We start from the raw sequence: 14,566 nt of genomic DNA, 5'->3' as shown, positions 1-14,566 counted from the left end.
ATTACGATTAATTAATTACTTGCAATAATAAACATCAAATGTAGTCAACTGATTTACTTTCCTGTAAAAATACATTTGCCTACTCTTGAACCTCTATCTAGTTTTTATTTCTATTAAAATTGTGGGATGGTGCTTACTTTTCATTCTTCCCCTGTTGCCCCAAACATATCATGTAATCTTCCCTTTCTGCATGAAGATACTTTGGTGTTCATCTCTCCACCATGATCCACCATGACAGTTCTCTGGAGCCTGGATAAACAGCCAGCAGATTACTTGACAAGAACTGACTGTCTAGATCATCCCACAATAAAATTTCTATACATCTGCACACAGCATTCCCAAGAAATTACACTGTGCAACAGAGATGGGTTCCAGCTGATACTTAACCAAATCGTCAGAAAAATGTATTCCACGAAAGGCCTGATGTCATATCCAGGAATTCCCCTGCCCTGAGGGTGCAGAGCCTCAGTCTTTTGCAGGATGTCCTGGGTGCTACAAGCAGCAAAACAAGGGCTTTCATCTACCTCAGATGCCAGAGGTGAGCAGAAGTCTTCTATGGCCTTTGCTAGTATTTCAGGATTGAACTGGAACTTTGGAGCCAATTTCTCCTTTGATACTTGAGTCTGGCTCAAGATTGTTTCCAAAACCAGGCAAGAAGTTAAGAATGCATTTGGAAAGTCATTAGAAATGCCTTGCGTTTTAGTTCAGGTGGATAACTGCTCATAGCCAGTGACTAATATGATAATTTTGCCTCTTTTTTTCTTCAGATACTGACATCAGATTGTAATTTTCTCAAATAACATTCCTCAGAATTAGTCATGAGATAATTTTAACTGGGGGTATTAATCTCTTGGGGATCTGGAATATTTTAGTTGCTGAGATATCTTTGCTATTTCTAGATTGTCAAGTGATGAGCATGACATAAAAGACTACAGAGTAGCAACAACTAGAAATCATTTTGGCCATGAGATAGTGATCTTCAAGTGTGCAGTTCATTGACAGTACCATTGGAAATTCAAGCTGCTTAGACACCAAGAACTTCCTTTTCCTTTTTTTTTTTTAACCTCTATGATGAATAGAACTTAAATTAGGGTTTTTAATGTTAGGGCTTTTTCAAGTCCAAAATACTGGCCATGAAGACCCTTTAATATTTAAATTTCATTTTGGTAGAGTCCAGGAAAGATGGTAAATTTTCTCATTCAGGTATTATGGGAAAGGAAATTTAAACAGATTTGGAGACAGCCAAAGGGAATGCTAAGTATTTCTTGGTTAAACTACAAATAGTTAAGCTGTGTTTACTGAGATGTAATGCTAGATACCTATCTGCATAGTTTTGTATGATTCCAAACTTTTATTTAAAAACCTAAACTGCTGGAGCAGGAATAAGGACTTCTTTCAGAGTGATATATAGACCCCTCTTTAGCTATCTGACGTGGGGACCTGAATCTCTGCCAGCTTTAAATTGCGTTTCTAAACATTTATTTAACAGTTGGACACTTCATGTCATAACAGAAGGTTTTGAAAACTTTCCAGACTGGCTGTACAGTCTGGTAAAAATTGTGTTTAAATGGCAAAAGTTGAGTTAAGAGTATTTTTTCTTCCCCCCTCTGTCTCTCATTTCAGTGTTTAGAGAAGTTGTCACTGCACTTCAGCTGAAGCAGTGGCATAGACTGTTGGGAAATGAAGGAGTTTGAGCATCTGGGATGACACCACTTACTGGGCTGAGGGTGAGGACCACTCCAAAGCTTTGACCTCAACGGTGCTGCCAGGATGCTCATGCACTCCTCTGGGCATTCTCCATCTGCTGGAGCAGCAGTGCTTCCAAGAGGCAACCTGGGTGTGAGGCTATGCCCTTCATCCCATGCACAGCATGAAGAAAGGAGAGAAATGTCCCCACAAGCCAAGGCCTTATGTTTTGGCAGAAGTGGTGTTTGGGACCCCCAGCATGGTGATAGTTTGTCTCCTTTGCTTCTAGAGTCAAGAGATCCCAGATGAATTCTGCCCATGAGTTGTCTTTGCAGGGTTTATGTTAGGCTCACAGATAAAGCTGTTGTGATGGTTGTTCACATACGAGAGCCCTCCTGCTCTGTGTTCCTGTGTGCTGGGGTCTGGATTTTATTTCTTTAAGCACTGACTACACATGAGAGAGGAATGTAGGGAAGAAAATGAAGCAGCAGATTTTGGGTTCAGACTTTGCAAAGCTTGGAACTCTCTCTGAGGAGGAAATGGCAGTGGTAAAAGTTAGTCCTGGGAATCAGCACTCTGGCATTTCCAATGCATTCCTGCTACAGTTGATTGATCTAGTTTGTCTTCACTGCTGGCTAAAGAGAAAATAGCATCTTCCAGAAGAAAGTGTGATGAATTTGACTATATATTGCAGTTCCTGTTAAGAGTTTCCCAAACTTTTCCTGTTTGGATCTTTATCGTATTTGCAAGATTCATTACTAAGCAGCAGTGAATCTTTAAGCTGGAAAGCTAACCACCAATAGCAGATCATATGTGGTGCAAATGTCTGTGGGACCTCTATTCACCTTGGTTATTAAGTCTTGGGTTTTTATTTTCATGTTGTTTGGTATAGCTCCTCATTCAATTGGCTTGTTAAGAATTTAAGCTTTAAAATGATAGATCAGAATTTTTAGAAAGAATTTTGTCCTTACTATGGAACTAGAAAATGGTAAAAAAAAAAATCATATAGGGAAAATGTAATAAATGCTGTTGCATTTGGAGTGACTTCTGTTCACCCCAGTTATACCTGGAGTTCTACTGCAGCCCAACAACCCTGTGTTTTAGTTCAATAGTTCCACATTGCACCCTGCTTCCTGTGGCTGACCCTGTATGGCCAATGTGTCCTTTGACACCACGAATACCCTTAAAATAAACATGTGCTTCAGCTTTTGCTGAACTGAAGCCCTGATGGCTTTGCCAAAGGTCAGCCATCACAGATAAATAATTAAGGACCGACAGAGATACATGTCACAGTCCATAGCTAAAATACCAGATCCATGCAAAAAATTCCCCCTCTGTGTTGTAAGAGGGTCCATGCATACACTGGGGAGCATAAGCACTAGGAAAAGGGGGGCTCTATTGTTTCTTGCAATTTTCAGCTAGAAATAGCAGGCAGAGAAGAGTGAAGGGTATACATATGTGTACAGGGATACATATATATACACACCTCATACGTCTTCTCCCTGGGAAACACTGCTCAAAGGGGAACATGAAGGAGCTAGGTAAAGTCCAAAAGCATTTAATGGAAAGTGATACTGGTTTTTTGGATTTTAGCAACTCTCTGTAGGCTGTTACATCTATTCAGTACATAATTATACCTATTGAGAGCAATTACAATAGTAGTTAAAATTTAATAGTCTACAGAAAGAGAGATTTCTGTAAATTTTTAGAAGAATTCCAACATTTTTGTATAATTTCTATATCCTGCTATTTGCCTTGCTGTTAGATCACTTGGGACATCTTCAATAGGAAGCACCATTTTTTAAGGGCTGATCTAAGCTCTTTGACTGCCTCTGAGTCTATAAGGCAATACTGTCATCGTCAGATCTTTTTGCTCTTCAGTACTGTAGAAACACTCTGGATGGCTTTTCAATGTTTTTCATCTTGGTTCACTCTTTCTTCCCATTCCTTAGAATTGTGGGCTTTTTGCCAGGGCACCATTAGCCACATTGCATGGAAAGACTGTGGCCAGGCACATGTGCATTGGGATGCAGAGACGAGCTGGCCAGGAGCCCATGGCATGAGTCAGCTGCCACTGCCCTGCTGGCGCTGGCTGTATTCTTCTAACAGCTCTGTGGTCCTCCAGCCTGCACTTACACATTGAGACTGCAGACTGCTTAGGGTAGGTAGCAGTCAGAAGGTTAGAAAGTTGAGAATCTGGGTACTTTGCAAGGGATTTGGTCTGGTTGCTCAGCTGGAACATCTATTTCCATGTGAGTCCCTAGATGTATAGCCTAAGGGGATATAATACTTCTGTTTGTTAAAAAGGACTCATTATTGCACATCCCTAGTCATTCCAGTGGTCCAATATCTAACAAATGAGGAACAGAAAGGCCAAGTCCCTCCAAATGAATGTCTCAGACTCAGAACAACTGGGACCTCAGATGAATTAACAATGAAGGGGGACCAGAGGACAAGGAGGCTTTGCTTTCAGCTGGATTTTCTTGTCCCCACAGAGCAGATCATCTTCAGCTCTCAGCTACTGATTTCCAGATTAAAACCAAGGAAGCCTTTGGGGGAGGGTGGTTACTGTTTAACTTTGACTGGACCATGAACCATTCGTGGAGCAACCACTCAGCATAGCAGAAGTTACAGGTGGGAAGAGGAACAAGCACTTGACAGAGGAAGGGAGGCTCTTCAAGCCAGCACCCTCCTGAAGCTAGCATTTAGTGGAAAGCTGCTTCTAGTGATACTTCAGTCTCCTCCTTTCTAAGCATATGCAAATTATCATGACCGAAGAAGAGCTAATTCATTTCTATGTGTGGTTAGTAAAGAACATAAAATTCCTATCTGTATTTCAGAACTGTATTAGAGAATCATTCCTACAGCATATGGAGTGCTCAGATGTCAAGATGCACTGTAGCAACTTTTCACATACTAACCTGGCCAGTAGTACATGGAAACGTTCTTTTTAGCTTTCATCATTGTGACCCACAAAGGCTCTGATCCATTCCACCAGAGAGGCAGCAGGCTTTCTTTATTCACACCAATATCGAAAGATACATTTGCCTTCTGGTCCCACATGTAGTTTCCAGTCATCTGATGGACCTCACAGTGGCGACCTTTGAGAGTGAAGAAAAAAAGCAGCACAATCAGATTGGTGTTCTTCAGTAGAAGGATGATGGCAGCACTGCCACTGCTACTACTGGATCATCCAGCAAATCAGCTGGAAAGCCGTGACTTGAATTCAGAGATCTCTTACCTTGTGACCATTCATAAAATCTCCCTGACTCTTACCTTTTACTGAGGTGCTCCAGTTTGCTCACTAAATCCCTCAGTTCAGACACCCAAAAGTTAGTTGCTGAAGCTTTTCATCCCCCACGTGTTCCCCTCACAATCAATGGATGAGAAGAGTCATGTCTAGAGAGCAATTCATGCCACCCTAAGACAGGCATCTCAGGTATCTGGAGGTGCATATACTCTCTATTATTGGTAGAGAAAGATCACAGCCTTTTCTCAGCTTCAGGCAGCCAAATTTTAGACAGCTGAGGCCAGAAGAAACAAATCTCTCACCCCATGGCCTGCTCAACATTTCAGCCCCACACAAAAACCATGTCAGCAGCAGCCCACGGGTGCCACAAGTTTGGCTGACACCTGGTTCCTTCTACACACCCAACATCTGCCAAGTCTGAGGCCATTTTAAGGTACCCATCAGCACTCACAACCAGAGGGCTGTGGGAAGCAAGCTGTGAACGGAAGGTGATAAGAGCACAATCTAGAATCATAGAAAAAAGATTGGGAAACTTGCATTTCTTATTCCTTTATCCATAGGGCACGTTGTTTTTCTGCAAACAGGCAAAAACTAGGCAAACACATTTTATTTTCCATTCTTGTTAGCTTTTCTTTTTTTTCTTGTAATGATCATGCTTTGTTCTTGGTTGTGGGCACAGCAATCATTTCATCAGACATGTTCAGGCCCCTTCTTGTATCGGAGGGGCCCTTGGGCAACTTCATATTACAAGAAACTAGTATATAATAACTGAGATATGTCTTCTACTTCTTGTAATTGACAGAGAGAAGATACCATATTTTAGGAGTTATTCTGAAGATGAATTAACAGAAATGGGAAAAGAAATGTTGAAGATTAAGTCGTACTAGAAGTTCCTTATTTCCATATCTTAAAAAGCAACAGAAGATTGTGTTAGACACTGTCCTCATTAGCTGGTGAGTCATATTATTGCAGGGATCCAGATAACATGCTTTGATTATTTTGAGCCTGAGCATGGTGATCAGAACTGAAATAACCTTGGTATTCTTATTCTGTTATTTCAAGCAGAGGACTCTGTATACTTTGGGTGCATGTGATCTTGAAATGGATTTTGAACTCTCCTTCCCTACTAAAAAGTATTTCAATTATGCAAAACATTTCCTCCTTCCCAGAGGAAAAAAGTGGTCCCAGTTTGTGGCAGTCACTACTTACCATACTTAGCAAACAGGTTTAATATAGGAGAACTGGTAGATTGGATGGGCAGTAATTTGTTCTCTTCAGGCTGTCAAGTGCTCTCTTTGCTGTAAGTCTCAAAAGAGATAGGAAGGAAGGAAGTCTCTATAGTGCATCAAAAACACAGGCCTACAATTTACAGGACAACATCAGCTTCTTAAAGTCCATGTATTCCTAAGCATCTATCAACCTGATAAACTGCAGCAGGTAATTTGTGCCAGCCTGGGAAACTTGCAGGTGAGTGCTGAAGTTCTGTCAGTGTGAAACCTACAGATTAGGTATCTGTATGATGTATTGTGTAGTCTTCGTATACAAACAATGGGCTCTAGCTGCTACTGATCCTATAGGACTTAAGGTCTGCTCTCTGTTTATCCACATTTTTAAGGAAGAGATTGGAGACTGTTCTTTGTAGTATTGTAGGGAAGTTTAATTAACTGTTTGAACTAATACAGAGGACAGTGTTCTGTTCTCTGCATTAGGTTAGTTCAATTTTCTATGGACTCCAAATCCTTTTCTTAATATTGAAAAAGAGGCCTAGAAGACTGTAAGGCATCAGTTTTCATTGCAGATGTGCCTGGTTCACAGGGTCAGAAAAGAAGATCAGGTGAGCAACAGAACAAAAGACATGACCATTTAAGGCCATTCACGTCTGCTTACCTGAGGCCTGTATCTCAGACCCTAGACTTGTTTGGAAGACATCAATAATCAACTAATTAATCTTTTCCTTGAGTTGCTCCTCCCAATATTTATCACAAGTAAACACTGTTCAAAAAGTATGCCTGACCTCTAATTTTATTTTTGACCTTTGTTAATCTTCAACCATGGCTATTCTGAGCCTTGCTCACTAGATTGAAAAGCCCTGGAATAACTGGCATTTCTGCCCCTGCCCCCTCCCCCACAAGATACTTGTACACAGAATCAAGGCCATTTCTCAAGTTTCTTTTGGGTCACATGTACAACCCCAGTTCTTTATATCCCCTGTTTTTACTTGTTTTCTCCAGCCTAAGAAAATTACGTTTGGTGTGCTTCTTTTGAATCGTTATCAGAATAGCAACATGGTGCTAGGGAGTCACCATAACATTCTGGATTTATTATTTCTTCCATTACTGCCACTTTCCTCTGTAATCAAACATTATCTTAACAGTTCCAAAAATAGAAGCAGGGCAGAAAGCACTTTCAGCATACAGATGTCATTATTTACACTCACTGTAATTGTAGTAAAAATTACTCCTTCCTCAAGCAAGAGAGGAAAACAAAGAGGGTATAGTTCCCAGGAATATGATAACTGCTGTATCCTTCTGGAGGAGAGCCAGTAAGTTGGGGTTTTTTTTGCAAGTCTGCATGCTACAGCTTACTTGGACACTACACTTCATACAGCATTTGTCTAAAGCACATTCCCATGTCTCCAAGCACTTTCGTCAGCATTCAAATGAATCTCTGCAAAACAAAGACGAAATTTAAAAAACCAGCAAAACACACAGCCACTTGGCCAGCCACAACAGCAGCACAGTAACGCTGCGTGCTCTGCACCCTGCATTGGCTGCGCCTGAGATCCGGAGACCAGAGCGTGCACTCCTGGGCCATTTGCCATCTCTGCACTGAGCAAATCAGATTCATCAGAGAATCCACAGTGTGCATATTTGCCAATGCAGCAAAGGTACCGTAACCTGATGATGAGCATCAGCACATCCATTTAGCTAAACGTACTATGAAGTATTATATATATGCCTTGCCATTATGATGAGACCTTTCCTCTTGTGTCGCACCACGATGTCCCCACTCTCTAGAAAGTGACAAGAGTTGGGGGGGCAGATGCAAGCACAAGCTCCCAATGGGCTATACAGGCTGGGGAAGAGTTAAGTTCCTCCATGCAAACAGCTGGATGACTTGCCTTGGGAAGTGCTCTGCTCTGCTTATGCTGCCTGCCATAAAGATGAAGAAAGCAGGACTTAGAAGGCACCAGCACCATATTCCTGTTCTGGAGCAGATATAGTGGTTGTTGTCCCCAGGAACTGAGCTTTGATATAGGCCCTGCTCTGCTGTTCCCCTGATGGGTCTCATCTGCTCTGCTTTGAAATGAAAGATCACAGGGTGAAAACAAAACCCATGGGCTAAACCTGAAGTAGCCTGGAGAAGGCCAGAGCTCATGAGAAGTCTGGGGGGAATGCTGGCCTGGGCAAAGTGGCCCTGCCATCTGCCCAAGTAAAACCAGTATTTGCATAATGTGCATGGACAATTCATGTTTCAAAGGAACTTGCTGGCAAAGTCTTTCCAAATTTTTATGACCTCTAATACCAGACAGAGCCAAAGCATAAACACATTAGACTGCACCAGGTAAGACTTCGCAATTCAAGCTGGATCACATCAAAAAGCACAGAAGAAAAAAATCTCTGCTACACACAGCATTATTTTTTTCCCTAAAGGGGATTCATTTAGTAAGAGCTTGAAACTCTTAATTCAATGCTTTCATCATGGGGCCAGGGCTGGGGTGCACAAAAATTGCTTATAAATCATTCAGCTGAAGTTTTGCAGATGCTTTCTTATGTGGGAAGTCAGGTCTTGTGTCCTGGAGAGCAGGGACTCTGAGCTGTTGGTTGCTCTCCTGAATTGTGGTGGGCTCAGGGACCACTCTGGGACTCCTGAACCCCCAGAGCTGGGTGTGGCTCAAGGGCACTGAAGGTCCAAGCACTACAGAGGGCCTGGACAGAACAATGGACAAGCTGCTGCCTGTACTATTAGACAGAGTATGAGCCTCTGGCAGTAACTTCAGCTCTAGGCTAAGAAATACCTTGGTACATGAATGTCCACTTAGCTAATAGCTGGTAGTAGGCAGTAGTTGTGAGGTTGTAGCTAGTAAGAAGGAAAAAACTCTGTATTTCAATTTGTAGCATTGTGAACTTGTGTTAGAAAAAACTTTCTGTTCTACATTTCAGAAGCATTTCCATTTTTTTAACTGGTAGAACGCAAACACAGATTTTTGCAATATTTTGTTCGTGAAACAGAAAAATCTTGACACTTGGAATTGCAGCCTTTCTGCAGGTGGTGAGTAAACAAAGTGAGAGGAAGAATGTGAAAATGAAAATCCTCCTGGTTCCTACTATCTTTTCCAGCCTGTTCTTGCTGGGATAGTACCCTTTCCCTACCAGTTAATAGTATTACCACAGACTTATTCATTTTATTTATTTATTTATTTATTTATTCTTTTGCTTCCCAACACAGAGTTTTAGAAATGGAAAGCTAATGAATCCAAGAAAAGTAAGAGACTTGATTTCAGAGCTGTATGTCACGAACAGAATCTTTTAAATCTTTACTGCTGCTGGCATCTGTAGCTCTTTAAGAGGACCAAAAAGAAAAAATCCTTTTCCCTTGTGACTCATCATGCGCTCTGTCTTTCTGGATTTTTTCTAAGCTTGGACAGTGAAGTAGAGATAGTTTTAGTTCATGTGTGTGTAATTAACTTCCCTGTTATACTCCTTACATTTTTTTACCTCAGAAAACACACAGGTATTGCTTACATAGTTAAGAACTTGCTTAACTGCTGAACAGAAATTGTCAGCATCCTTTTCTGGACCAGGCTGGTGTCAGGATGCCATTAACTGTGCAGCAGAAAAGATCCATCCACTAGAACCATCACCAGGATGGGCTTCCTTCAGGTACTGAGTGGAAGGAGCCTGGAGCTGCTGTACTTTAAATCAGAAAACCTCTCACAGCAAACAATAAATATACTAGTATGTGTGCACATCAGCCAGACTCCAGAAGATTCCAGGGTGGGGAGCCCAAATGGTATTTTCTCCCAGTAAACATGGAATAAACAGGACTCAGTGTATGTTGATTTCCTGTGCTCAGGGGAAAACAGATGTAGACTGACTGTTTGTTAGACTTCAGCATCATCCACCAAAGCCCTTCAGCAGTTAAGTATGCCAACATCAAGAGTGAGGAGTGAAGGGAAGATTGCTGAAACATGGAAGCTGGGTGAAACCTTCAGTCTGGCAGAGTAGAACTTGATGTCACCTATTCCTGGGACCTCGGCCATGTTGCCCTGTTCCCTACTGCCATGCAGAGGAGGAGGTGATGGCATATGCAGGGATGAGCAGCAGTGGCTGAGGAAACACCATACACCACCCCTGTATTTCAGACAAGCCCTAAATGTGCCATCACCGTGTTGCAGCAAGTCTGGGACAGCCCTGCAAAGGCCACAGCCCTCACTCTGGGTGCAGGAGACTGAAATATCCTCTACCTTTTCCTCCATCCCTCAATCTTCATGGGACCTCACAGCCCCTTTGCCACTTATTTAAGATCAGGTCCTGTCCAAAGAGGCACATGGAGGATCCTTGCTGGCTCCTCTCAAAGCAGTTCCCCAGCCATCTCTGCAATCAGGGGCTCCCTTTGCTTCCCATGGAGGCCAAGTGAAATATGTATCTTGGATGTGGGGCTGCACATAGGCAGCTGGCACATCCTCATGGAAGACCTGCCAGAAAGACTTCAATTCTAGCTATGATCCTGGAAAAGAAATCCTTTCTGGATTTCTGTCTCAGATGTGATACTGTCCATGTTTATGCTGGCTGGAAATATGAGGCACCCCTGAGTGCTCTCAGCTGGGGGGGGACTTCAGGAGAGCTGGACTGCAAGGAGTCCTTCATCACCGCTCCAACACCTGCAGCTTGTCAGGTGAGGGAGACCCAACCACAGCATGAGCAGCTTTTCTCGACAGATACAGCACGAGGTGCTCTGAAGCAGTAACTCCTGCTTGCAGCGGTTACAGGGGAGACCTCAGACTTTGCACTGAACTTGGCATGAGCACTCCCTGCAGAACCAGGCCACAACAGGGAAAGGGAAAAATTAAAAACTCCCCACAGGATAACAATCCGAGGTGGCTTGTGGTCTTAATTCCTTCCTTTTCAAAACAAACAGCACATGGTGTGATTAAGGAAGCCTTTTGAATAGATGTATTTGGACTCCTTCTTCCCTCCCTTGCCAAGCCCACAAAAAGTCCTGCAAAAGCTCTGTCACAGCAGCAACATCTCCTTTTACCTAATTCTCCATTTCATGTTTTTCAGGGCAACAGTTGCAATATCGTAATTGCACCATGGAGAGCAAGAACACCAGGTAGGATTCAGTCTAGCAGCTCAGAAAGCAACCCAACCACCTGAAAACAAGTCTTTATGCCACAGTAGAAGCCAAAACTAAGAAACGTGGCATGAAGGAAGTTGCTAGAGAAGACTGCTGGGGAAGACTTTCAAAGAGTTGGATTTTAAGCTAGCACATCCTTGAGCTACCATGCACAGCACCAGGTTTTTGTAACAAAACAGCTTCTCTAGTTGCTTGTCAGTGAGATCCCTTTGCACCGGCACTGATTTTGCTTCTGTTTGATGCTTCTTCATGCAACTATCAGGTCATGATGCCATGTCCTGGCCTGCAGGAAGACTGACGCTTCATCCCAAGCTCTGAATTACTTTGTGATTTTACATAAGGAAGCCAAACCATTAATATTTTTCTGGTTTCTACGCTCTGGTTTTCTTTCTCATAATTGTGGTAGGTTTGCAGGAAAGGAAAAGACCTCTAAGCAGGCTCTGGGCTTTGGGCTGAGGCTTTCTGTGTGACTTGGGGAAGCTCCAGCAAATATCTTATCACAGGTTAACAGCAGCAGCAGATATAAACAGGAGGGGGACCCATGAAGAGCTCTGCATGACCACTACATGCACTACATGACCACAGGCAATTCACCTCCCTCCCATGTTTCCCTTCCAAAATTTATACTTTTAGTTCACCAGGCTGGACCCTATTTGTCCTGTGGTGTTGGTGCTTCACCCAGCACCTCATCTCAGCAGAATGGGGTGTGATTCTCATTAGTATACATTAGATAGTTGCTTTTAGATATGTGGCTCTTGGTCAACAGTTACAGTTGCATCTCTTTAGTTATAGCTTTTAAAATCTCGGTACATTTGCCATTTCCTATGAATATTAAATTCAGTCAGGCTGCCCTCTTGAAATCATTGGTTAAGTAAAATATAATGACTAGAAGATCCTGCAGATAGTTGGGCAGCTGTGCTGCGTGCCATTACTTGTGAGCTGTCAGTGCAGAGGAGTGCTGTGCTCTGGCAGGGCCAAAGGGTGAATTTTGGCATCTGCACTGAGGCTGGTGCTGCTGATCTCCATAACCTCTGCCTGCAGGTCTGGGCAGGAGGAGGAGGTGGTGAGTTCGTGTTTGAGGAGACTGACCTGTCCCAATGATGATGGTATCTGAGAGGCAGAGTCCACTGCCCTCCTCCAAAGCCACAGAAATGAGAGAGAACTTCTCTCATTTAGTAATAACTCAACCGCTTGGTAGTCATGAAGGTTGCATGGATGTGGGGTGAAGGGCAGTAGGCAGAAAGGAAAGGCCTTGCTCACAAGAATGAATAGAGGCAAGTCAGATACACACAAACTACAACACTTTTATGCACATGCTGTCCAAGACCTGGCAGCCATGTATATTCCTGAATGGATGTGGAACCATAAGGCCTTGTGAATGAGCAGAGAAAGAAGGGACAGGAGTATTTATCAAAACAAATAAACAAACAAAAAACCAAAGTAGGATAGAATGAACAAGCCAGGGATGGGAATGTGCAGGTAGAGCCAGAAATTTCTTCAACTGATTTAGTTGAAAGAAGCCAATATACTATGAAGACAAATACAACGTTTTGGAGGTTAAAATTTGAATTTCTTAGCAGCTCATGAAACAGCAGTGTAGGACAAGACATGAAAAATAATTCGTTCCTGATTTCCCAGAAGAAACTGTGGCAGCATTTAACTCCCATACATCCCAGTTGCAAACAGAAATAAAACCAGTTGCAGTTGTGTCTCCCTGCAGCAGAGGGGATGCATGGCTGGTGAGATGAGATGAAAGCTTCCCCATGCCCATACAGCAGCACCAGGGAGACAGTAGCCTCCTATTCCCTAAGCAGGTCATTAGAGCAGGATGCTTGTGTCACCCTGCCTTGCTGAATTTTCTCCAAAACCTGTCCCAACTCTGCAAATTAAATGGATGCAGACTCAACACAGCTTAACACTACATCTGCCACGTTCTCTGCACTCCTAACCACACCACCCCATAAAACCTCCTTTCAGTGGAAATGGCACCATGGCCCCAAAGGGTAAGAACAGTGAAGCTACGGGATTTACTCTGCTGTCATGTCAGGACACAGTTATAGGGTCCACTAACACCCCAAGGGCTCAAGGGTAGTCTTGGGTCTTCCTCTGGGCGTGTTCATCACCTAAACTTAGTCCTCAATTGGTTCCTGACCTACTTAATACTACTGTGACTCATGTGTTAGGAAGGTGAATTGATATTTGCAATTATATTGTATTTGCATTGATATCCTTATCATAAAGTCAGGCATACTTGCAAGAAGAGTTGAGCTTAGTCTCACAGACTATCTTACTGCTACAGGTTGAAGTGCAGAACTCTACTAAAAATATGAGAAGTCCAGTAGTGGTGTTTCATCACCTGAAACAAAACTCTTTCTTTGTGAGTACAAAGTAGGATATTTTCAAAACTCCTCAAAAGGCTGATTATAGACTTCACTATATGTATACACACTTAGTAGGAGTGATGACTAAATGTGGTTAGGAGTGAAATGTTGCTCAATTTTCTTTTTCTCTTTAACAGCTCCATCCAAAGATTTTTTGCACCTATGAGGTATTAGGTCGGTTTGCCTATGTACACCTGAAACATGACCTGGAGTGGAACACCTCTGTTTTCAGTCACGACATTTATTCTGCATTCATATATTTGCACCAAATAATGAAAATAAAAAAAACAAAACCAACCCTGTGATGGTTTTATACTCTGATCAGAGATGAGCAAAGAGAAAAGCATTTCTCTTGAAAGAGAGGGAAGAAGGGGTTAAGCAGTTTCAAAACAAGCTGGGCACAACTGATGTCAGATTTTTGTCTTACAATGGCATCTATTTGCTTTCCCAGCAAGCAGTATATGAATCACTGGGCACTGCATTGTTCCAAGGATAGCGGAAGATGCCACATATCTTCGGAGAGGACAGATTTTCTTACTCCTCCTCATTAGGTGGAAACTCTTGTTTATTCAATAACTCCAGAGAAAAATCCAAGTAGAAACTCCAGAAAAAAAATTTGTTTCGTTGGGTTTTCTTGGTTTTTTTTACTTAACTGTTGTTTCCTTGGTGTCTGTCTCTGAAGGAATTGGCCCAGCTGTACTCTCTGCACCTTCCTAGTGTCACTGTAATCATGTGTCCTCCACATAAGATTAAAAGCAAATTGGCACCATGAAAACTATGACTGCCCTCTCAATTTTCTGAAAGCCTGCCCTGGACATTCTGAAAAACTGCAGGGGAGTAAAAGCAAAAATCCTGACTTTTTTTCCATTTGGCTGTTTTGAATTATTAC

At 42.5% G+C, this 14,566-nt stretch overlaps 1 protein-coding gene and 1 long non-coding RNA gene across 2 annotated transcripts in view; one reads left to right on the top strand and one right to left on the bottom strand.

The window, feature by feature from the left end:
• The window catches only part of ENPP6 (ectonucleotide pyrophosphatase/phosphodiesterase 6), a 32,756-nt gene that overhangs the window by 17,140 nt on the left and 1,050 nt on the right, over nt 1–14,566 (bottom strand). The window contains exon 2 of the mRNA XM_048304517.1: nt 4,608–4,787. Within this exon, the coding sequence (XP_048160474.1) occupies nt 4,608–4,787 (180 nt within the window). The remainder of the gene's footprint in view (nt 1–4,607; nt 4,788–14,566) is intronic.
• On the top strand, nt 7,718–13,883 carry LOC125326351. The gene is made up of 3 exons (XR_007203779.1): nt 7,718–7,823; nt 11,224–11,272; nt 13,815–13,883. It is a non-coding gene; the product is annotated as an uncharacterized LOC125326351 (long non-coding RNA).

Source organism: Corvus hawaiiensis, chromosome 5, assembly GCF_020740725.1.
Source record: "Corvus hawaiiensis isolate bCorHaw1 chromosome 5, bCorHaw1.pri.cur, whole genome shotgun sequence".
Taxonomy (NCBI): Eukaryota; Metazoa; Chordata; class Aves; order Passeriformes; family Corvidae; genus Corvus; species Corvus hawaiiensis.
The sequence above is the reverse complement of the archived record's forward strand: the minus strand, read 5'-3'. Positions and strand labels throughout refer to the sequence as shown.